This window comes from Narcine bancroftii, chromosome 4 (assembly GCF_036971445.1).
Source record: "Narcine bancroftii isolate sNarBan1 chromosome 4, sNarBan1.hap1, whole genome shotgun sequence".
In the NCBI taxonomy this organism is placed as follows: Eukaryota; Metazoa; Chordata; class Chondrichthyes; order Torpediniformes; family Narcinidae; genus Narcine; species Narcine bancroftii.
In genome coordinates, this window is record NC_091472.1 from 105952516 (window position 1) to 105978657 (window position 26142).

General features: G+C 44.3%; 1 protein-coding gene across 4 annotated transcripts in view; it reads left to right on the forward strand.

The window, feature by feature from the left end:
* Nucleotides 1-26142, forward strand: part of slc24a3 (solute carrier family 24 member 3) — a 432795-nt gene that overhangs the window by 244711 nt on the left and 161942 nt on the right. For all 4 annotated transcript variants that reach the window (XM_069932352.1, XM_069932355.1, XM_069932353.1 and 1 more), the window contains exon 3: nucleotides 17114-17190. In XM_069932352.1, coding sequence (XP_069788453.1) covers nucleotides 17114-17190 — 77 coding nt within the window. The remainder of the gene's footprint in view (nucleotides 1-17113; nucleotides 17191-26142) is intronic.

Genomic DNA, 26142 nt, shown 5'->3' on the forward strand with positions numbered 1-26142 from the left:
ACAAGGTTACGCATGACACAATATAATTGGTTACACAGGCTATATATCACGCCCCAAAAGTTAAATAAATGGGATCCAACATTATCAGATAGATGTTTTCGCTGTAAGAAGGAAACAGGAACAACAGTACATGCAATCTGGGCATGTGAGAAAGTGAAAAGGTTTTGGGGAGATCTAAATCAGATATTAAATAAAATCACAAAAAGCAAGATACCAAAAAATCCAGAGATTTTTCTTCTAAGTAATATAAAAAGAAAAGAATTAGGCCTCAAACTGGATGAAGCGCAAAAAGATTTATGATGATAGCCTTAGCTGTAGCAAAAAAATGTATAATGTCAACTTAGAAATCAGAAGAGAGCCTGAGAGTACAGCAATGGTACATGGAAATGAATAAATATATTCCATTGGAAAAAATAACATATAATTTAAAAAATAAAGTCACATTGTTTGAACAAATTTGGGAACCGTACATGGATCACAACAGAGAGGGCCTACCGCGGACTTCCACCCCCTAAAATGATAGAATGAGAAGAAGACAAAATGAACTGACCCAGTGTGTAAAAGTAGATGACACAATTTTCTTGTTTTATTTTCTTTGTGTGTGATGATACTGTTTAATGGGTTTATTGCACTATCTTTCTTAAGTCAGGTGTATGGAGCTGCTTGAATGTGTGAGCTGTCCTCACCCAGGTGGGTAGGGAGTGTTTCACAGTGCTCTTGACCTGATTGTAGGTGGTGGAAGGGATTCAACGTGCCTCCTCTGATCTGCTCTTCAACCACAGTCTTGTGGCTAATCTGATTGAATTTCCGATCTCTGGTGACCCCTTGCATTTTGGTGATAATTTTGGTCTCAGATGCAGCCAGGCATACTTTCCCACAACTCAACAGCATCACCAACTCCAGATTTCTTCAACAGCATGACCAACTCCAGATTTCTTCAACAGCATGACCAACTCCAGATTTCTTCTTTAAAATGTAGTAAAGTCAAAATTTGAATTGCCACACTGACACAATGGGATTTGAACTTGCATTCTCCAAACTGTTGATCACGGTAATCCTAGATTGTTAGTATTGCTGACAAAAATCCCTGTATCCAAAAAATGTGTGGATGGGAGAGGTAGTAATTTATTAGTAGAGCCCGAGGGCAGCATAATCACCACTATTGCAGCAGTGGTGACCCAAATTCGAACCCAACGCTCTCTTTAAGGAGTTTGTATGTTTTCCCTGTGACCTGCATGGGTCTCCTCCAGGTGCTTCGCTTTCCTCCCATCCTCCAAAAAGTACGTTGGTTAATTGGGTGTAATTAGGCAGCATGGGCTGGAACGGCATGTTACCATGCCATATCATATCATGGTAGTTGGGGGGTGAAGGTGTTGCAAGGCAGTGAGGTTGAGTGAGGGTATTGGGTGGGTTAGAATGTTGCATGCACTGTTTCAAATTGACTGCAAACAATCCAGAGGAAAAGCAGATTAGCTAAGACTGGAGTGACAGTACAACTGAAGAGGTCAATGTGCCATCGCTGGCTGGGATTTCCACATCTGCTGTTGGCTATAATCGAAATTCCTCCATCGCCTTCGTATTCATGCGTCTTCCGGAAGTCTTTAAGAACTACCGTTGTATCCGCTTCCAGCACCACCCCTGGCAGCCCATTCCAGGCACCTATCAATCTTTGTGCAAAATATTTGACATCTCCCTCAAACTTCTTCCTCCTCACCTTAAACACATGGTCCTCCAATGTTTGACACTTTACCTTGAAAAAAATCCCATCAATGTCTCCCGAGAACAGTTTCTCTCCAAGAGCTGTCAAACTCTTAAATTCTCCCTTGAGTGTCCTAATCATGGACAGTCTGAACTTTTGCAAGTCATTTTTTTTTTGCATTCTGATTACTGTGAATATTTACATCTGTCATATCTATTTATTAACTCTTTTAATTTTGTTCCATTAGTTTTATATTATAGTTTTTCTTTACAAGTAGTTCTCCAGCTGCAGAATTTGAGGGCATATATACAATGTTTAGAACAATAAACTCATCTTCCTCAACATGATTTTCTAAACTTCTATCTGGTCACCCACCCCCTCAGCCTCCTACACTCCAGAAAAAAAAAACAGCCCAAAATTGTGCAACCTCTCTCCATAAATTCTTACCCTGTGAACCAGACAACATTTTGGTAAATCGCTTCTGTACCCCTTCCAAAGTTCCCACACCCTTCCTGTAACGTGGAGTCCGGATTGGCGCACTGTATTCCAAGTGTGGCCAAACCAAAGTTTTATGTTGCTGCAAATGTTGGCAGCAGATGATTTGTGGCAGGTGCAAGGAGTAAGAGAGGCAGAGGTTGATGATAATTACGCTGAACCAAATGATGCTAACCAATTCTATCACCCCGTGCACTTAGATACTTGCGTTCAAAGTTTTTGAGGTATGCTCACAATTTCAGTTCGGCACCAAATGTGTGGCAGCTTCGATACTTAATCGTGCTATAATTGTCACGGGAATAGTCATTGTTGTTTCTTTTCCCAACCCTCTTGTCCTGTTTAAAGAGAGACACTGGGTCTGGCTGGGTGCTCACAAGCCTTCACTTGACATTTCCACACCGCAGGCAAGTGGTGACCCTACTTTGTCCAGGAGAAATTCCCAGGAATTGAGGACCTCCCGGACCTTTCACACCATGGTCAAAATTCCTGGGAATTTGTCCTCCCCAACAATTTAGGGGGAGTCCTGTCCCAACCGATGACGTGTTAATCATTCACAAGAGTAAGTTACCCCCCCACCCCAGTCGCTTGCCCGCCCACTCCTTCCCATTTATAGGCTGGTTGCTCACCTGCCCATCCCCTCTCCCTCCCTCCCTTCACCCTTGCTGACCGTTGGTCGCTTGCCCACCTGCTCCCTCCCCCACCCCACCCTCGCCGTCAGTAGGTTGCTCGCCTGCCCACTCACTCCCTCCTGGCCGTTGGTAGGTCATTCGCCTGCCCACTCCCTCCCTCCCAGCCATTGGTAGGTCCCTCGCCTGCCCACTCCCTCCAGGTCATCAGTAGGTCAGTTGCTCACCCGCCCGCTCCCTCCCGGCTGACGGTAGGTCACTCACCCGCTGCCTCCCACCCCCCCATCTGTTGGTCAGTTGCCCGCCCACACCCCCTCCCCCCGCACTTTGGCGCGTCGCCACAGTGACACAATGCGAGATGAATGGCTGACTTTATTTCCCATAATCCCCCACGCAGCTGGAAATGCTCTGCGAAATTCAGCTGTGCGAGGGATTATGGTTAATGAGGATGGCCATTCATCTCACATCATGCTGCCGTCATGATGGGCCGAAGCGGCCCGCTGTTGTCAGGAGGTAGGTATCTTTTAATTTTAATCGCCCACATGATGTAGCATGCAAGCGCTGACGTCATGAGGCTTCCCTGCTTGGCCATTTGACTTTTAACACTGCAAGGAGAGGGTGGTCTGGGAAAATTTCCCAGGGCCAAGGGCCTACCACGTAGGTAAGGATGAGGACCCGTTTAAAATTCCTGGGCCAACCTTTTCACACCCGCAAGTTCAAGGGAGGTACCCCAGGAAAATTTCCGGGGAATCTCCATTTTACAATGCCGTGTGAAAAGGCCTAGCATGTGACATGCAGTGCCAAACCCCTGGCAAGCATTAACTGTTTAACTTGCCAGATATTTGTTCTTTTTTCCAAAGTTACATTTCATTCATGATGAAGAATGTATACAAAGGAAAACAGTACAAGGCCTTTACATTCTAAGCATCAAATTCCTCCTCTGTGTTGTTACTGAACATTGTAGTTTTCAATGTTAATTATACAGTTAGTCCTCTACTTTGGACCTACGCGAGTTCCGTCCACCCACACATAAGATCAAATTTTTTATTAATCAAAAACTACTGCACATACTTTCTATTAAAAGTACTGTATACAGTGGTCTCCACTCCCTGCGACAGCCCAAAAGTCCCTGCTTCCCACCGCAGCCCATCGCCCGAGACCAATGACTATTATATACTAGAAGGTCATATGGGGATTGACGAGTATCTGTATTGTTCATATGTTTACGTTCTTCATTATAAATTAATTTGTCTAAAAACTTTAAAAAAAACTTATTTGTGGTCTCGTTTAATCGTGCCTGGTGGGCAAACCCGACTTGCGACCAATCCAAGTTACGATCAATCCGTTGGTCCCAATTACTGTCATAAATCGGGGACCACATGTACAACACTGCACTGTTTCTAAAATTACAAGGGGTACAGATTTACAAGGAAAGGTTAAACAGTTAAGCATTTTATTCCCTGGAGCATTGATTGAATGAGGGGAGATTTGATTATGTATACAAAATTAGACTGAGTAAATGCAAGCAAGCTTTTTCCACTGAAGTTGGGTGAGACAAGAAAAGAGGACATGGGTTAAGGTGAAAGATGAAATGTTTAAAGGGGAACTTCATGCCGAGACTTGTGAGAATGTGAAACTAGGCGTCAGGTGGTGAACGCAGACTCAATTCTGATATTTAAGAAAAATTTGGATAGGTAAATGGATGGGAGGGGTATGGGTGATTATGGTCCATGTGCAGATCAGTGAAATGAGGCAGAAAAATAGTTTGGCACAAATTAGAATGGTTGGGAGGTCTGTTTCTGTGCTGTAGTGTTCTATGGTTCGATGGGGTTGCTGCCCTTTCAGTAGGTTGTGGGGTTTCCCCGCTGACCTCAGCTTTGTACTCGGTGATAGGGTTTGCAGAGGGCACCATTCATTTGCAGTCTGGTGTCCAGATTGAGAGCTGCACGGGAATCGAAGTGGAGTTGAAGACTCCTTTCACCCCTCTCTCTTCCACTGAGTTATGGCTCCCTGACCAGAACCAGAGGCAGCAGGCCATCCAAACCACACCTTGCCAAGCCTGCATCGGCTCACGTTCAAGCTTATTGTCATCTTATTGTTCAAGTACAATGGGTCCTTGGTCCAAAACATGCAGGCATAACACCCATACAGACAAAGAATACATACACAGGACAAATATACATACAAGTACATAAATATTGTTTCTTAAATGTAAGAGCCTCGGATTGTTGGTATGCACAGTTCCTTTGGTTGTTCACCATTCTCACTGCTCTTGGGAAGAAACCTTTTCTCAATCTGGTGGTACTGGCTCTGATACTCCTGTATTTTTTTCCCGAAAGAAGCAGCTGAAAAATGCTGTGTGCAGGGTAGAAGGGGACTTAACAATTTTGTGTGTCCTCCTCAGACAACGATACTGGCAGATCACGTCAATGGGGGGAGGGAGTCTCCAGTGATCCTCTCTGCCACTTTTATGGTCCTATAGAAGGTTGACATAATGATGGCCAGTAGCCCTGCAGTCACTATTGTACCTTCCTGACAAGTGAGGAAATATTGTGTCCACGATAAGTCACTAGTTATGTGAACTCCAAGGAACTTGGTGCTCTCCACTCTCTCCACTAGAGTTGTCAATGTGTAGTGGAATGTGGTTATTTCCTGGTCCTCCCAAAATCCACAATCATCTCCTTCGTCTTGTCCACATTGAGACTCAGGGTGTTACTCTCCCACCATTTCATAAGATTTTCCACCTCTTCACCGTTGTTGCTGATGAGGCCAACATCTGTTGTGTCATCTGCAAACTTGATGACACTGTTGGAGCTGGATCTAGCGATGCAGTCTTTGATCAGTAGCGTGAACAGGAGCTGGCTGAGCACATTGCCCTGAGGTGCGCCAGTGCTCAGCGTGACAGTGCTCGGTGCTCTACTGCCAACCTATACAGACTTTGCAGATACCCTGAGCAGAACCTTGAATTATCGTGACCCACACTCCCTCTGTGCTAAATGTTTATTAACCAATTCAGACGTGGAAAATTGGAAGGAAAATGGAAGGCGCCTGCAGCCACAGAGGATGGAAAAAAAGGCAAGCGTTTTAATTAAACAGATACTATCTTTTTGGTCTGCACAACAAATGTTTTGAACTTGCCAACAGCTTGGACTGTTCATCTGCTTTTTCTGCTTATATGGACTTTGCCTTCAGGGTGCTGGGGACTCGAATAAACAAAGTTAAGGAGGCTATCCTGCTGCAGCCAAGAGTCCTCCTCAACCCTTCACTGTGTTTATAAATCATGTGGGGTTTAGTTTGCATTGGATAGTGCAGTGTTGATCTGAACTTTCAACAGTCTTGTCTGGGCTCTACAGATTTCTTGTTGCTGTCTTTGCCTCAGTAAAACTGACAGGTGGCAGCAAGGGGGTGGGCTCGCTGACTCCAGACCACCTCTCAGAGGTTGCATCACAAGAGCAGCCACCTCCTTTCATTTCTCCTCTGTCACCAGCATTTGTCCAAAGTGTGACGATTCTTGGCAAGTCTCAGCCTGTCCCCCCACCCCACCTCCAATGCTGCGATATTTACATACAAGAATGTATACATCGTCAGGATCCAGGATGAAAATCGAGAATCTAGTTGGGGTGGTGCCAGAGGAACAATCATGCTCCCAACATCAAACTTTGGGAAGAGGAAGCCAAGGGACCTGGTCTTCATCAGTGGGATGGCGATTGAGAAGGTTAATACCTTCACATTCCTTGGAGTCCACATATCAGAAAACATCTCCTGGAGCCAGCACAACAAGGCAATTTTTAAGAAGGCACGTGAATGCCTATACTTCTAAGAAGTCAGAGGAGATTTGGCATGTCATGAGATACTCTAATCAAACTTCTACATCTGCATTTTAGACAGTACGCTGACTGGTTGCATCACAGCCTGGTTTGGAAAATCAAGTGCCCAAGAACACTCAGGAAGTAGTAGACTCAGCCAGGTCCAAAATGGGCACTGCCCTTCCATCTATTGCAAGCATCATATTAGATGCTGCCTTGAAGATGGTAGTCAACATCATAAAGGACCCCCACCACCCTGGTCACAACCTCTTCTCCCTGCTACTTTCAGGCAAAAGGTACAGATTCCTGAACCCCAACACTTCCAGGTTCAAGAACAGTTCTAACCCAAGAGCTGTCAGGCTCTTAAACCTCCATATATTGCCCTAACCTAAACCGTAAACTACTCTGGGACCACCAAAAGATCTGTCTGCATGAATGAAACATCACTCTATTTTCTTGCTCTAAATACAACTATGAATATTTATTTATCGGTCCATTTATATTTATTATCTTTTTCTGTCTTGCATTTTGGTGCATCTTTCAAATCTGTTTGGCTGCACCAAGCAAACATTTTGCAGCATTCATACATTGTATTTATGTGTATGACAATAAACATTGAATATATCCAAACACAAGTGCTTGGAAGTGAAAAAGCAAGCAATTGTCTTTTGAGATTTAACTCAAAGGTTCCTTTTATTGTCATATAATACATTAAAAATGTAATATACATGATATACTTCAAATTTTTTTGCTGTAAGGCAAACAAATAGTCACCAGGAGCATTGGTCGACGCCCCTAGTAATAGGAGAAAGAGAAGTAAAATAGAGGCCCTTCAGAGTCATTGAGTGTCTGTGGATTCGCTTCTGGTGTCCCTGCAGCCTCATAGACCCCAGTTTAAATAATTGGCAGCCTGACTTCAGATCCAAACCAGATTCCACAGTTAATCCTCAATTCCTGCTTGAGGGTTAAATGCAGAAGATAAACCTGTGATTCATGAAGCATTTTTAGCAAGTGGTTGGAATGTGACAGCTACTTGGGGTGATACTTGTAAGTTTGATTATTTTTTGATGGCTCTGTAAGACCACCGAGGCAAAAGTACCATCTGGGATCGAAAGCCTTGCATTGACACCAGAACACATTGTGCAGGTCTCATCTCTTTTCACACCCATCTATATTCATTATGAATCGTTATAATTTGCTCTCATTACATAGTCATTTTAAGTCCTCAGTGTGCTTTATATTGCTTTGCCACTCTAATTAAATTATAATGAACATTTCACCCAGTGAACTCAGGCGGCATCACAGAAACATAAAAACTGCAAATGCTGGAATCTTGAACAAGCAATGAAAAGCTGCAGGGACTTTCAGTGTCTGCTCCAAGGACAACATCATGTTGTTTGGGAATTTTGAGAGAGTTTTAAACAAGAAAGTCTGCAGATGCTCAGGTCCAGTGCAATACACAAACGTATTGGAGAAACTGAGCAGGTCACACAGTATCCACAAGAAATCAAGGGTAACCAGTGTTTCATTTACTTGATGAAGAGCTCAAGCACAAAATATTAGTTATCCTGACTTCCTAAGGATGCTGTGTGATGTACTGAGTTTCTCCAGTACACTCATTAGAGTCTTGATTAAGTCTATTTTCCACAAGGTGGTAGCACTTTCAATGTATCCTCCACCTGAGTTTGGTGTCGAGGGCCCATTGCAACTTTTCAGCAGTATGTTGATTTGCAGTTGGTGTGCATTGGCCGATGGGACTATTCAAGGACTCAAAAAAAAATGCCAGAGGGGTCGAAAGAGAATCGTTAAATGCTGGGGGGAGGGGGGAGTGGGTCAATTGAACTTTTGGGGTCGAAAGAATTGTAGAGCCCGACAACCCCACTCCTGCTGGGCCCACCTCCCTTCCAGGCCTTAAGCTTACTCGGCCTAATGATTAATCTGCCACTAATTGTCTGGATCTTTGGTCTCCCTGTCTGGATGAAAGCATCCTTAGAGATGGAGGTTTTGACACAGTATGTCAACCAAATGCCCACCGCTTTCTTCAAAAAGTAGGGTGCTGGTGGGTGGCTTTTGGGAATCAGTTATTGGGACTGGGATTTGTGAGAGTTTCCAGGTCTCGGGCACTTACAGATTCCCAATCAGGTGTTCAGGACCAGGGGCCAAGGAGGGTGACTCAGAGGCCTGGAACTCAGGTTCACCACTGGACTGAACTGGAGAGCATATGGCTCTGGAGGTGTCATCAAGGTTACATCAATACCCTCATGGATCCCCAGTGCAAAGCCCAGGAATGTACACGAGTGTTCTGGGCTGCAGTATAGTTTCATGCAGCTGAAGAATAATTAATTAGCATTTATACTCTGGATGTGGGAGGGTTTTCAATGAGTGTAAAATCATGGGTTTGTGAGGCAGGGGTTTAGATATACCTAAAGTTGCAGAAATATAAAAATACATTATACTTTAGTCACAAGGCAAGAATGGGGGATTGCCTCATTCAGCCATAAATCCTAAAGGCACTAGTCAAATGTCAAGATGTGAGGAACAAAAAAACTGCAGATGTTGGAATTTTGAGCAGACAGTGAATTGCTGGAGGAATTCAGTAAGTCAGGCAGCTCCCATGGTCAGACAACATTTGGGATCAGGACCATTTATCAAGACCAAATTAGATGCATCTATAATTGGGAAAAGAAATTGGGGAAGGGGGCAAAGGTGTGGGAGATGGAGAGACAGATAGAGGTAGAAACCATTAAGGAGAGGGAAGGGGGAAAAAATGTTAGAGAATGAAAAACAGTCAGTATGGGAGTAAGTAACGAAGAGATGGGGACAGTGGAATCAAGTGAAAGTGGGGGTTACCTAAAATTGGAAAAAACCATTTGGTTCAAGGAATATGATGTGTTGTTGCTCAAGGTTACGTTCAATCTCACCCTGACAACAGATGAGGTCGAAGGCAGACACGTCACTGTCGTAATGTTTGGGGGAAATGAAATGATCAGCTACGAGCAGCTGAAGTTTGACCCACACACAGAGCTCAGGTGTTTGGCAAACCAGTCACCAAATCTGTGTTTCATCTCACTAATATAGAGGAGGCCACAGTGAGTACACTGAATGCAGAAGATCAAGTTGGACAATGCTTTCACTGTGATGATGCTCAGATATTTCAAATGTCACAATACTTTCACGAGGGGGAGAGTCATGAACAAGACAGATTAGTGCCTGGAACAGGCTTCTGGAAGTAGTTGTGGAAGCAGATATCAACAGTAGCATTGAAGAGGTTTCTAGATAGATACATTAATATGAGGAGGATGGAGAGATATCTCTCAAGTGCAAGCAGCAAAGCTTCAGTTTGATTTAGTTTGATTTAAACATCAGGTTCAATGCCGACAAGTGGGATGAAGGGCCTATTCTAGAGCTGTTCTATGTTAAGAAGATATAGCTACAAAATAATGAGCTGGTTATTAAAAGCTGAGATCTGGAGACCTTTGAGGATGCAGTGAATCTCTGAGACCCTCTGCACCCAAATGTGATGAAGGCCAAGTCACAAACAACAGAGGTCTGGGGAACTGGCACAGATAAGGAGTGGAGGCATCAGAGCTCAGATTGGGGCTGGCTTGTAAAGCCTCAAGGAGATCCTTAAGGTTCTCGAGACTACAGGATCATGCCAGGCTGTATTCTTCTTTCCAAAACCTTTTGTGTCCTTGTCTGGCAGAAATCTATCAGTCACAGATTTAATATTACTGAGCTGGTGTCTGTTGCTCTCTATGGGAAAGAGTTTCAAGTTCAACCATCCTTCCTAAATGAACTGGCTCTGAATTTAATGCTGTGCTTGCCTAAGACAGCATTGCCAAGGGAAACACTGCACTTTCTAACTCACCAATTCTCTTGTTATAATACCAGAACTGGAAGTGACTGTTTAAAAAAGGAAGTATCTCCCTCTTATGATATCCTCTCTCAGAAGCTGAGGGTCTTTCAGAATCACCCCTTAAAGGCTGGACTAATCCTTTTCCTATTTTCTTGTGTTCTTTTGGAAGTCAGTCCTTTGATACTGTATCCAGTAGAAAATAAAAGCATGCTCAGAGAAAATAATGACATGTGGTCAAAGTTGAAGGCGTTAAAAATGATTTGATTAAGATCAATGATATCAATGCCTGCCCATGTTTATGGACAAATACAGCAGCAAATTTCTCTTCCCCTTGACATAATGTGAATAAAACTATAAATATATATAATGTATTTAGAAAACTGACTTCAGAACAGAAGCAGGAACCTTGACCACCATTCAGAAAGACATTGGCTGGTTTTAGTGAAACCACAATTCCCACATTTCCAGCTACCATTGTAACCTTTTGTCTGTTATTTTTCAAGTATTTATCCCCTTTTCCTCATGCTCAACTTCCGCTGAAGTGATGGTCCCAAAGGCTCTCAGCCCTCTGAGAGAAAAACCTGCCTTTTCTCTTGTCATAAGTGGGTGGCCTCTCTGTGATAGTCCTCTCTGTGACTATCAGCCAGTCAAATAATAACAGGAGAAATTGGTGAGTTATCCGGAGTATTGTTCCCTTAGTGATGCTGCTTAAGACAAGGAGAACATTATCTAGATATAAGTCTTACAGGAAGGATGACTGAGTTCAGTTTTCTTGGGTTTTGACAACATCATCTCAGGGTGCATCACTCCATGGGACGGGAACTGCTCTTCCCAAGACCTTAAGAGACAGCAGAGGGTCGGGAATGTGGCTCAGGCTATCACATAAATCTTCCTCCCCTCCATCCACTCAATCACACGAACTTCCCTCCTCTGCATTGACTCCATCACACACCTCCCTTCCCGTCCATCCACTCCATCTCACACCTCACCCCTCCCCTCCATTTATTCCATCACACCCCCATTGCTCCATCTACAACTCCCATTGCCTTGTAAAGGCATCCAATGTACTAAAAGACTCATCCCACCTCAACCACACTCTCTTCGTCCCCTTCCCTTCGGGAAGAAGATTCACGAGATCATGCACCATCAGAGTCAAGGGTAGCTTCTTTCCCACCATTATCAGACTCCTAAATGAACCCCAGAACAATAAAACTATGCTGCCTTTGCTCAGTGCCAACTGATCTCTCTATGTTACTGCACTCCTTTCCTGTTGGGTATGAGATGTCTCGCTCAACACACAAAATAAGCTTCATCATTTGACCTTGGTACATGTGACAATAAACATTAACTTGAACCTCCTTACATGTTGTTAATTTTAAATCTGAGGTAGATTTTTATCAGCCAAAAGTGTCAGGAGACATGGGTAAAACTAGATATATGAGCTGAATTGCCAAAATGTCATTGAGTGGTATTATTTGCTTGACCCCCTCAATGGGCACCATTTCAATAATATGAAATCTGTAATTGATTTCAGTGAGACAAGATTGCGAAGGTCTCCGAGACAAGGCAGGCAAATGTCTTTTATGATGCTTGACCTTACTGAGTCGGGAGCTTGAAGGATCTCCGGCAGTTCCAAGAGGTGGCTTTGGAGGAGACATTTGGGAAAGGAGAGGTTCAGAGTGCCAACTGCAATGGATGAGGGTTAAGTCAAGAATATGAAAAGGTGCAGTGGGAATGAATGCTCAGGGTCAGATCTAGGAAGAGCCAGAGGTCGGAGGTTGATGCTGCACAGTGTCGCAAGGTTTGCTGTGGAAAGCAAATGGTATACACCTGATTTATTTGGAAAAAAGAAGAAAACAGACAACTGAGAATCAGTTTGAGATGGTGCTGGTCTGAACACGTGAGTGATCACTGAGGTTAAGAAATAAGTGAGCACAAAAGAGAATCATAGAGTCATCCAGCATGGAACAGGGCCTTCAGTCCAACTTGTCCATGCCAAGCAAGTTGGCTTTCTGGACTGGACCCATTAGATCTATCTCCTTGTAAACCCTTCCTCTCCAAATATTTGTCCAAATATCTTCTGAACACCATGATTATATCTGCTTCTATTGCTTCCTCTGGTTCATTCAAAGAATGTATCATTTCAAAAGAAGGATGTGAAATCTCTTCCAAAATACGTCTCCTCTGATAATGGAAAAAAGATGATATGAAAACCTTTTTCTTCAACTGCACTCTAATTTGCCCTCAAACTGAGGAAAGCAATGTTATCTTCAATAATCTAATAACCTGCACATAGGTCAGGATATTGCAATATGTAGATAGGAAATATAATCTCTCACGCATGCCAAGCAATGACACTCAGAACGTAGGCAGTCGCAATTCTGTCAAAAGGTGGACTGTTCATAAGCACCAGCTGATTATCTCAATGTGATAACTCTGGAAATTGACACTTGGTAATCAATGAATCTTTTTGGTATGTAAGACGGTGTAGGACTGTTAGAAGATAGCTGAAGGTATGATTCAACGCGATTGGAAAACGCCTGATGATATCTACCTGTTGCCTGATGCGAGTGGTAACCAATCCATTACCTCAGCAGGGTCCTCTGTACGCGTTTCTGACATAAGCTGACTGATGGTGGAGCAGCTGGCCTGGCTGGAGGGGAGGAGGATTTATGTGACAGGGATATTGCGAATGAAAATGGTGCCATGAATATTTTCAGAAGTACTCGAGATGGCAGAGGCCGACAGCATCGAATCCACGCTGCTGAAGATCAAACTGCGCTGGGTAGGTCACATCTCCAGAATGGAGGACCATCGCCTTCCCAAGATCGTGTTATATGGCGAGCTCTCCACTGGCCACCGAGACAGAGGTGCACCAAAGAAGAGGTACAAGGACTGCCTAAAGAAATCTCTTGGTGCCTGCCACATTGACCACCGCCAGTGGGCTGATATCTCCTCAAACCGTGCATCTTGGTGCCTCACAGTTCAGCGGGCAGCAACCTCCTTTGAAGAAGACCGCAGAGCCCACCTCACTGACAAAAGACAAAGGAGGAAAAACCTAACACCCAACCCCAACCCACCAATTTTCCCTTGCAACTGCTGCAACCGTGTCTGCCTGTCCCGCATCGGACTTGTCAGCCACAAACGAGCCTGCAGCTGACGTGGACATTGCCTTTCCATAAATCTTCGTCCGCGAAGCCAAGCCAAAGATGGTAGAGATTGAACTGTTGGGAAACACATCAAAATCAAGTGGCATCAATGAAAATAAATCTGCCTCCAAATCCTTTTCCAATTTTTAATTACAGCAATAACCTGCATCGTGGTCATTCAGTAAGAATGGATATTACCGCTGTATCTCAGCGCTTTACTCTTTTGCTGTGCTGCTAGTGGGTGCTTTCCTGTAAGATTTACAAGTCCACATGCAGGGAAGAATGAGATACATTTGCCATGGAGTGTAGCATCTTCGCTCAAGCGAGTTCTGAATTTTTGCAAACTGAATGTTATTTCAATGAAGAAATAAAATGGCAGAATGTAAAAGGCAGCACAGAGTGGGGACAAGAGCTGCTCTGCTCAAGATCGTACGAAGCTGCAGAAGGTGGTGATGCAGTTCAGAACATCAAGCAAACATCCTTCCCCTCCATCTACATCTCCCACTGCCTGGGAATGGCAGCCAACATTCTTTCAGCTCTATTACACCCCAGACACACCCTCAACTCCCCCCTCCCATCAGGGAGGAGGCTCAAGGTGTGCATCAGCAGGCTTGTGGGCAGTTTCTTCCCCATAGCCATCAGGCTCCTGATTGAACCCCATAACAGTGCTATCATGATGCCCTTGCTTGATCTCATTGCAACTCTACACTTTGTGCTCTTTACATGGCTGTATGAATGTTAAAGGTAACTTGTCAGTCGGCTCACAGAAGAACCCTACTTACTGTAAGTGGTATTTTGGGATTTAAACTAAATTAATATTTTCAGGGTGTATTTGAATAAAGACAAGTTATACTATCAATGTAACTTGAATGCAATATCAGGTCTCCCCCTCACACAACACAGGGCAACATGGTGTAGTGGTGGTTGGTAGTCAAGCTCTGTTTGGTTTGAGCTACTTCAAGCCAAGGCACCCTGTTTGCCTTTCAAGCAATGTTGGATGAAATTATTTCTTTGCAATGTCACAAATGTAAGTGTTCAATGTGGGGTTCATTCATATAGTTATGCATAAGGACCATGGTGTTGTGGATTATGGACTCAGTCCGACATCTCAAAGAGGTCAGAGCAATGTGACTTCTAGGATGAGGGCTGTCCCATGGAGAGAGATTGTATAGGATGGCTTTGGTGAGGAATAAGCCCAATGACCCCTTCCTCAGCTGCTCCTTCTCTTGATAGCTGTGCAACAGATTCCATCCCTCTAACCTCATTGTCACCATATAACCATTTACGGAGCGGAAACAGGCCATGTTGGCCTTTCGAGTCCGCACCGGTTCACTGATTTTGTACGCCCTCTTCAGGCATTGGTCCCGGTAGATCTTCATTCAATAACGATGGGCGAATTCAATGCAGGTGGAATCTTATTGAAATTGAAAGCAAGGCAGTCTCTCTTGTAGATGTCCTCAATTTGGAGCATTTTAAAGTCAGATTTAGTCAGAACATTCAACAGGAGGAGTTTACAGGCACCAGGAAGAGAAAGGGGGGTGGGATTAATTAGGTCATCTTTCATAAAACTGGCACAGTCCAGATGGCTGACTGAGCAAAATCATTTCACGATTCCGAGTGTTGGGATAAAAATTAAAAAAAACATTCCCAACAGAACTTAGACTAATTTACGAAAAAAAATCCAGATGTTAGAGAAAAAAAGGAAGAAAAATAGAGGGTTATGGGGTAGAGAGGGTTTAGTACTTTTCTTTAGAAGGAGTATGTGGGTCGAAGGGCCTGTGCTGTAGTGTTCTATGTTCCACATACACCTTTTCTTTCTATTCCTACTGACCCTCCCCTGCCCAGCCCTGAGATCCCCCTGACTGTTGGCCCTCTTTGAACTTTGCTCTCTTCTAACCAAGACCCATGTGATTTCCAAAGTACATTCCACAAGCACATCTGAGATGTTTGGCACAACTGAGTTTTGAGGTGGTTGACCCACCCACAGGCATCATATACTGACCAATTAGCTGTCTTAACAATTAACCTGCTCCCAGCTCTGCAAGTGAGCAATCTCAGATGAGATGAGAGTTTATTGTCATATACATAAGTACAGTGTACAGATGCACAGGAATTATTACTTGTTTTGGCCGCACACAAACATAAGGATACATCAACTGAATTAGATAAATTAAATTGCCACAATATACAAGACTGAAAAAGAGATTTCAAATTTAATGTCAGGGTATGTACGTGGCATCACATACAACTCTGAGATTCTTTTTCCTGTGGGCAAGACAGAATTTTCTCTTATTGGTAGTGCAAGTAAAAACTGTACGCAATGTACACATGTAAACAAATAAAGAAATGTAAATAACTGGCTGCAATACAGAGAGGAAAAATCAATCAAGTGCACAAGTCAGAGTCCTTAAATCAGTCCCTGATTGAGTTTGTTGTTGAAGAGTCTGATGGTGAGGGGCAGCAGCTGTTCCTGAACCTGGTGGCGTGAGTTTTGTGGCACCTGTGCCTCTTTCCTGATGGCAGTAACGAGAACAGAGAGTGCGCTGGGTGGAGAGGCTCCTTGATGATTGCTGCTGCTGCTCTCTGACGGCAGCGATCCCTGTAGATTTTCTTGAATGGTGGGGAGGGTTTTGTCTGTGTTGTCCTGGGCTGTGTCCACTACCCTTTGAAAGGTTTTACACTCAGGGGTATTGGATAATAAATATGAAAGAGTAGATCAATAAATATTCACAGTTGCAGTTAAAGCAAGAAAATAGTGATATTTTAAAAGTGCAGACAGATATTTTGGTGGACGCAGAGTTGTTTATATCAGGGTTAGGGTAGGGTGGGGAGATTCAATATCCAGAGAGTCATTGGATAAAATCTGTTCTTGAACCCAGAGATGGTAGACTTTAGACTTCTGTATCTTCTGCCTGAATGTAGCAGTGAGAAGAGGTTGTGACCAGGTTGATGGGGCTCCTATATGACGTTGGCTACTTTTGTGAGATATGCTTCACATGGAGGTTTTTAATGAATGATAGGTCAGTGTCTATGGAGTGTCTACGCTTCACATGGATGTTTTAGGTCAGTGTCTATGATGGCTAGGTTTGCCACTTTCTACAGCCTTCTACGATCCTGGGCACTCAACCAGGCTATGATGTAACCAGTCAGTATACAGACCACCTTCACAAGTTCTATATAGTATTTGATGACGTGCCAAATCTCAGACGTAATGAGTAATGGGAGTTTATTGTTATATACATGATTTTTATGTACAGATGCATTGAAATTCTTGCTTGCTGCACAGACTTCATAGAATGTAGGTGAAGTTCAAACATATTTGCCATTTTCATTCTATACAGTGGGTATGCTGCATCTTAGAGTGACCCGAACCTGTGTCACTCTTCTAGCCCTCTATCTCAGTCAGTGAAATAATCATGTTAATGTTTTGATTCAGTGGTGTTATTGTGAAGTCAAATCACATCTTTATCTTCCTTTTCCAGCTCTTCATGAATTCCCCGATGATGTCTTTACGAACGAAGAGAGGCAACAAGGGGCTATCACCTTGCACCTATTCTGTGTAAGTCATGGCTTCCTGTCCTCGCCAGCCTATAAATCCGATGCCGTCCAACATAAAGGTTGTATCTCTCTATTTAAACAGGTTTGCCCTTGCCTGTCAATGACAGCTTCAGGGGAACACACAAGACACCACAGATGCTAGAATCTGGAGCCACACACAATCTGCTGGAGGAATTCAGCAGGTCGAGCACCATCTGTGGGCCGAAATAAAACTTGAGAAGAAGGGGAATGAGCACATCTGACAGGTGAATAGGTCATTGGTAGATATCAGTGAGACGGTAGCAGAAAACCTGAGAAATTATACCTACTACCTGTATCTACTTATGACCTCTTGCCCGTTACCCTGTGTTTCTCCCCTGCCCCTTCCTCGCCCCATCCCCATCGTCATTTTATTCATGGGCCTGTCTGTTTTTCCTGATGCCTGACAAAGGGCTCAGGGCTGAAACATTGCTTACCTTTTACTTCCTGTGTATGCTGCGTGAGCTGCTGAGTTTCTCCAGCGAGATTGTGTTTTGCATGACTCCTGCATCTACAGATTTCTTTTGTGGTCATGTAGAGTGCTGGATCGCGAGCTGGCAACTCCTTGGGGACTTGTCTTCCAGCTGCAGTGCAGAAACTGTGGGAGGTCTGGCTGGCAACATCCGAATCCTGGCTCTACATCTGGACTCAGTAGTGAGTCTCAGAGCTGTTATCTGAGCGAAGGGGACGGACACATTCAGTCATACGTTTAAATGGACACGTGAATGTGAAGAGAATGGAGGGATATCTATCAGGTGCAAGCAGCAGAATTTGGTTTGATTTGGATGTCATGTTCTGCACAGATACATGGGCCAAAGGGCCTGTACTGTGCTATACTGTTCTGTGTTCTGTATATAATATATAGATAAATATTATACATTATATGTTATTCATGTACTGTATATTTGTCAAATTTAATTATTGCCGCCTGTTTTAAGATAACTCTGATTATCTTTGATGACAGGAGGTAACGAGTTCAAGAAAGGTGAAGTATCCAGGCCTTAGACCTGGAAATCTGGAGGAGGCTTGGTCACAACTCTGGACATTCCTGTACTGGGTTGCCACCCAGTCACAGGGAGCTGGGAGGCTGTGCAAAGTACCTATGACCTCAGGGCATGTGCAGGCAGCTGGTCAGAACAACAACAATCTGACCCGTTGCCTTTTAGGTTGGGAGTTCGTTGGGAAAAAAAGGTGAGGCAGTGATTAGAGGAAGGGTGAGAGAGTTGACGAGGGAGTGTGGAAACATTAAGTGTTTACAAACTGGGGCAGCTCGTGACCTGTGGATCCTACCCAGGTAGCGGACCCCTGCAGCCCCTTATACACTGGACCCTAAATTGCTCGGTCAAATGGCGACCAGGAAATTTAAGGGCATTCCTACCACTTTGGTGAGTGACATGTTACACACTCACCACATTATTGGAGGCCCTGCAGGGAATCCCCTGTTCTCTGTGTTGGCCTCCAAAAGTAAGTGGTTGGGGTTGGCGCGGAATCGGGGCGGGGTGCTCTTGGAGCCAGGGCAAGCGCAGAGTCAGAATGCTATCGGGGCCAGGGGAGGAATGCAGAGCCAGGGCCGGGGGAGAATGCTGTTAGTGTCGGGGCTGCTGGGCAAACACTCAGGCTGTCAGGGGAGCATGGAGTGGAGTTGGGGCAGAAGCAATGGCCATCCTTCTTGCCTATAATCCCCCACACTTCTGGAACCGCTCTGGAGTACCAGCGGCATAAGGGATTATGGGTAAAGAAGACTGCTATTGGATGCAAGCACTGGCGTGATTTTCCACCACATAGATCGCTTATAAATTGACCAGCAGCAGAAGGAACTCAGCCACCCCCCCCCCCCCCCCCAAGGAAGAAGAAAGAGCTCTTGGAAAATATTGCAACGAGTAGGTGGATGATTCCGTATGAACTAGGAGGTAGGGAGTGGGGAAATGACCAAAGACAGAAGGCAAATGCAGGCAAATGGGAAGAGCTCAGGTCAACAACCTGGTCAATACAGGGTGAGTTGCGTTGAAAGGTATGTTCCCATGCTGTACAACTCTCGGACTCTGACAATCAGGCATAATCTAAAAATAAATTATGGCCCCTTGCTGAAGGAATTCCATGTATATTTTTGCGCAAATTTGATTGGTGATTTTAATTCATAATGATATATTTTTGAAATTATCAAACAGGCAGAGTGAATATTTCCAGTTTATATTTGGCAAGGAATTATTGTGCTGTGAGCATCTGCCCCTGTTCCAGGAGAGCAACCTTTCTGTTGAAATGTTCCAGCATTTTAATCTTTTGGGGTCAAAAATATTATGCTTCCTGCTGTTGAACTGGAGATTGTAAGGGGATGAAGATTACGAAGAAATGCTCTGGTGACACTGGGTGAATTTTTGTTTTAAAGAATGCCTTCACCCTTTTATGTATTTCATATCATTGGGCCATAGATGTAGGAGCAGAATCAGGCTATTCAACCCATTGAGTCTGCTCCACAGTTTGAACTATGGCTGATGTGTTGTGCTTTCAAACCTATTCTCCTGCCTTCTGCCTGTAACCTTTCACACACTTACTAATCAAGAACCCATCAACCTCTGTTTTAAGTATGACTTGGCCCCCACAGCCTTCTATGGCAACAAATTCCACCCTCTCCCTTGACAAAGGTGGTGTGCCCTGCGTGCTTGGTACTATAATGGTCTAGTCTACATGATGTTCTCAGGTCTCTTGAGCAGGACCTGAACTTGCAGAGTGGGGATGATGGTCTGAGCCTCACCTTGCCCTCCCCCCAGCAGGAGCATGCTCAGTATATGCCAGTTATGGCATGGTTGCTGCTTGACATGCCCTCAGGAAGGTTAGGTGTTTGGATGGGCCTGCACATCTTTCTGAGTTGCAGTGCTCATTGTAAATTTCTTCTGTGGCATGGTGAGGAAAACTGTTTGTTGAAAAGAGAAGATGGCTTCAGAAGCTGAACATTTTGCCCTCCGTGTACCCCTCCCCAACTCCCCTACCCCCGTGAGACAGAGAGGATCATGACTGGGTCAAGGAAATTTGCTAGGAGAGAGCTTTAGGCCAGACAAGTTGGGAGGAATTCTCTGTTCTGTTTCTGATGGTATCGTGGCTGTAAAATTGAGAGGTCAGGTCACATCATTCAGCTGTGCTTAAAAAAGAAACAATTCGTCACTCGAAGCAAGATTCCACGATGGGGCCCGCTAAAAATAAATATCTGTTCCTGTTCTAATGTATTGGATTTTCAACCAAGAAAACAAGCGGCATGGTTGAAGGCCCAGGAGTCCTGGAGGGGTGGGTGGGAGTGGAAGCAGGATTGGAGTTGCCCGCCTTGAGCAGCAGCATAGGTAGATAATCCTGGTCGGTGCCCCAGGATCCTGAAGGCTCGCAGGAGCAGGATTTTCAGCCCCTTTGCCAGTGGGAGAGGAATATTGGATTGGCGGCAAACTCAGCCATACTTTGGAAATAGGAGAAAGGAGGCAGATCCCACTGGATGGAAATGGCTGGATTCAGAAGATCTGAGAGAGGAGAGGACTTAATTTAAACACCCTGAGACAGCACAGTTGAGGGTCGATGCAGTATCTGTAACATCTGGGAAAGCATATTGTTGTTGGAATCACTGAATTAAATTGAATCAGTTTGTGTTGTTATTAGAGTCTAGTAGACAGGCTAGTATTTTCTTAAAAGGCTCAAATCCTATATTTAGAAAATTATGTGTGATAATGAGGGGCCTAGTTAGGGTGGATGGCAGAACCTTTTTCCAGGGGTGGCAACAGCAATACCAGAGGACATCGTTTAAAGCTGAATGGAGGCAAGTTTTGGGGACCCTTTTACTCAGAGGGTTGTGATTGTCGGGGAAGGTGGTAGAGGATGGTTCAGTAGGGGCATTTCAAAGACTCCTCGATGGGCACATAGATTTAAGGGTTATGGGTGTGAGTAAGGGAAGGGTTAGATTGAAATGGAGTAGGTTTACATAGGTCGACACAACATCATGGGATGAAGGACCTGTACTGTTCTTTGTTCTGTGTTTATAACTCTTGGGTTAGTGGCCTTGGTGAATTAGATATTGATCAGAAACTTAATTTTATAAAATTTAGACATAAAGTAAGGTCAATGAGTCCATGCTGCCCAATTTACATCGAATTAACCACCGGTACGTTTTGAATGGTGAGAGGAGACCAGAGCTCTGTGGAAAACCCACGCAGACATGGAGAGAACGTACAACTCTTATGGAAAGCATGGGATTCCCGATGGCTGGCTCTGTAAAGGCGTTATGCTAAATGTTACGCCAACCATGCTGCCCTCTTGTCTCTGATTGAAGGTGGGATATGAAGCCCCCTCCCCTTTGCTCCTATGTTCTCAGGATAAGTTGCCTGAAATATATGGAGAGGTTAGATGGTTAGTTGGGGAGAGACATTTCTCCCTGTTGCATTGGAGGCTGATGGGAATTAGATGGAGGTTTATAAAACTATGATGGGCATGGATATGGCAAAGAGTCACCATCTGTAGGGGAATCTTAAACTTAAGGACATAGGTTTAAGGTGAGATGGAAAACATTTTAAAGTACCTGAGAGGCAACTTCTTCACACAGAGGGTGGTGAGGTACATGGAATGAGCTGCCAGAGGAAGTGGCAGAGGCACAGACAATTCTAACATATAAAAGACAGATGCATGGACAGAGATGGTTTAGTAGGATGTGGGGAGAATGCAGGGAAATGTGGTTTTCTTTGCTGGCATGTACAAATTGGGCCGAAGGGCCTGTTTCTTTGCTGAAGAACTCTATGAATCTTGGGTAATGCAGTTGTATTCTCCCCACTAAAACATTCTCTGCTGTCAAACAATGTTACAGATGATTGTTTTCAAAGTTACTTTTCACTCTGTGCACTCTTTCCGCAAGAGTCTGTGAATCTCAGTTCGAAGTGTACCTTTTAGCCAGGCAATCCTCGCCATAGACAGCACAAGGTGATGGAGTGCACAAACGTGCTTGAGAAACTTGGCAGGTTACCCAGCATCCACATGAAGGAAAGGGTAACCAGTGTTTCTGGCCTGGGCCCTTCGTCAAGAGAGGTTTTTAGACTGCAGGTGTGTAATGCCACAATCAAGGAATTTTGCTGCTACATGGGCTGTTTAAAAAGGAATGTGCAGGAATTTTGAGTCAATTACTGCACTGTGATTTATCCTGTAGCACCCCTACAATTTTTTGGAGGAGTCCTGCAGTCTAAATCCTACTGGAAAAATTTGTTGTCAATCGTTCACTCTACTGCATGCCCAACCACCAAGACTATTGCACTCAGGTACTTGCAGATTAAAAAGGCGCCCAGTGTGAATGACCACATGGGCAGTAATTATGTTAATTTTTTCAGCAATTTTCCTCCCCCACCCCCCCCCCCTCCCCCAGCATTGCAGTCTAAAAAACATTGAGGAATAGCAAAAATAGGCAGGAAATTTGGTCCAGAGAAAAGGTGTGGAAATTGCTCTTTATATTCTGTTTTTGCCTACAGTTTTAGCTTCCTTTGAGGTTGCTTGTATGTTTGTATAATTACCTGTATGTCTGCAAACTTTTAGAGTGCTCAGGCTTGAAATGTTGGTTACCTTTCACCTCCTATGGATGCTGCGTGACCTGCTGAGCCACAGCAGCTGCAGATTTTCCAGAAATTTAAGGCTGAGGTGTTTGCACGTTCACTACTTGTTCAGCAAGTTCTAATCTGCTTTGGATCAGTTTGCAATACAAAAGGGAAACATGCAGTTCTTTTGTAACTTTCCTAGACTTACTGGCCTAGTAGGCCCTTTCAAACTGCAGTGCCTGGGTAGCCCTCCTGGGACCCGGGTACAATTACTGGGTCATGGGTGCAGGAGGACCTACCTGTTAGATTGCCGCTCATGTGAACTGTCGGCTGTCAGTCTTCCCCCTGCCCCCCACCAGCCGTGAATAGTCTCCCCCACCATCAGTCACAAACCTCACCATCAGTTGCAACCCCCCCCTTCAGTCGCAACCCCATGCAGCAGTGACCTCTCTTCCCCCCTCCCCCCCAATCGCGACAGCGACCTCTCTTCCCCGATCATGGCCTCCCACTCTCTCTTCCGATTGCTGCATCAACCACTTTCCCCCCCATTTATGGCAGTGGAACCTCATTCCCTGCGAGGCAAGCGTGCAAACGCTGATGTCACCAGTGTAACCAGGTCAGCTATTTCCCCTTTCAAACCACCGGAGCATGACGCCCAGATAAGTTTTACTTTACTGAGTTCTCTGACCACCTCTGAGATAGGTCAGGAAAGTGGTTGGGTTCTGACCAGGTTTACCCAGTCGGACCCTTTCAAATCAGCATGTAACTGGGTCACTAAGTGGGCAAATTGCCCAGTTAGCTCCATTTTACACGACAATTTGAAGGGGCCTCCTGAGTTAACAGGTTGACCCTGTCTGGCCTGTGCCATGATGAACATCCAGGTAAGCATAAGGTTTTCACCACACTCTTGACTTCCAAAGAACCTTCGGGACACCTTCTCCAGATCCAACAAGGCTAACACAAGGAGAGAAGGGTCACTGTGAAAGGGTTTACATTTATTACACTCAGTAGGTCCCACAGCGTCTCTAGAAACAAAAATATCTTTGCCTCCTATGGACATTGTGGGATCCAGTTTCTCCAGCACTTTTATGATTTAACTGCAATCACAGCGTATGCAGACTTTCTTGTTTCTATTTGTGGAAGGCCCCGCATTTACCAGTATATTTATTTGCTAAAGGACAGGATTAAGATGTACTGAATTCTCTCATAAAAGACAAAAAGAATCCCAAACTCTGCACACTCAACATTAAAAATGCTGCTGAATGAGTTTGGTGTTGCTTCAGGTTTAATATCAGAGGAAAGTTCATTTTGGCTTTGCAAGCCATTTCTTAATATAGAGAAGTGATGGAAATCCAAGTATCTGATCCATGGAGAAGTTTGTGTTCATGTGATGCCGTTCCTGATTTCAGTCATGAGTTGGTGGTGAGTCTTCTGAGATTGGTATCGACTTTCCCACAGTTGGGAGGTTTGATTCAGAGCCACATTGCCACTGAGCTGTTCACAACTGCTCCCAAGTGGATGACGAATGAATGAGCCTGATTCAAATTCTATCAGACTGTGTCTGCTTCATTTTCTTTCCCCGGGAACTCAGTTCCCAGACATTCCAAAACACAGACACGTCTCTTCAAAAAGAGACTCTCACAAAAATAATACTGAATCCTGGAGATGAACAGGAAACTTTTCAGATCTTGGGGTCAGGTGCATTGCATGAAAGTGCTGGAAAGACTCATCAGGTCACGCAGGCCTGAACCCTTCATTGGGAATGTGGTGTCTGCCTGTTTATACAGATTCCCGATGAAGGGCTCAGGCCTGAAACATTGACTGCCTTTTACTTCCTGTGGATGCTGAGGTTCTCCAGCACTTTTGTTTCACACTGAATCCTCCTCACTCTAATGCTGATGGGTTAAATGTGGTTTGGTGAGAATCTAGAGCATGTCAAGAAAAAAAAGACACTTTGATCAATTAAAATATAAATACGAGAAATTGGAGCAAGAGGTGGCCATCTGGCCCATCAAGCCTGCTCTGCCACTCAACGAGATTCTGGCCATGAACTCAGCTCCACTTACCCACCTCTTCCACATCCCCTTTAATTCCCCTAAAATACAAAAAAATCAGATTTTTAACTGGTCTTAAATATATTTAATGAGGCAGCTTCTACTACTTCCTTGGGCAGAGAATTCCACAAATTCTCTCAGAGGAGCAGTTCCTCCTTATCTCATCTGAAATCTACCCCCCTCCCCACCGAATCCTGAGTGATATCCCCTTGTTTTTGTCTCACCTACCAGTGGAAACAACTTTCCTACCTCTTGTCATTCCCTTTCATTATTGTATTTGTTTTTATCAAATCCTCTCTCACTCTTCTGAGTCCCAGGCAACTCGATCTCTCCTTATCTCTAGAATCAAAATGGTGAACCTCCTCTGCTCTACCTCCAAGACCAGTATTTCCTTTCTGAAGTCAGGAGACCATAACTGCAGTTTCACCAATACAATGTGCAGTTGGAGGAGAACCTCCCTGCTTTTAAATCAAATCCCTCCAATAATGAAGCCCAACATCCCATTTTCTTTCTCCATTACTTATTGTACCTACAAACCAACCTTTTGCAATTTATGCACAAGCTTTCCCAAGTCCCTCTGCATAACAACTGGCTGCAAGCTTTCACCATTTCAATAATATACTAATTATGTCTTCTTCCGAAGTGGATGACCTCACATTGATCAACATTGCATTCCATCTGCCAGAGCCTCGTCCACTCAATTAATGAATCTCCATCTGTCCACAGACTTGGTCTGCTCTACACAACTTGATTTTCCACTCAATCCACCATCAGACCTCTGACCTCTGAGAATTCTGTGAAGATGAAGATTGTTTCAACTTCTCACTTGAAATAATAAATGCACTCTCTTCAAATGTAAAATACTCATTTAGATCCTCTGCCATCTCCTTACCGCCAATTATTATTTCTCCAATCTCACTTTCTACTGGTCCTATACCTGCGCTCACCTCTCTTTTACTCTTTACATACTTGAACCAACACACTAATGGCATCTTGAAGAGAGAACGTCCATGCCTTTACTTCCTGAGCAATTTGCAGAGGTTTGGTATAACACCAGAAACCCTGGCGAATTTCTACAGATGACTGGTGGAAAGTGTGCTGGCCCCAATATGTACCACAATCTTTGGCTGCTTACCCTCCCCCTTAAGAATATTCTGCACCCACTCAGTGGCATCCTGGATCCAAGCACCAGGGAGGCAACACACTATCCTGGAGTCTCTTTTGCAGTCGCAGATCTACTATCGATTCACCTGACTATCGAGTCCCCTATATCTATTTTGCTCTACCTGACTTCACCCTTCCCCTCTGAGGCTCAGAGCTGACTATGGTACT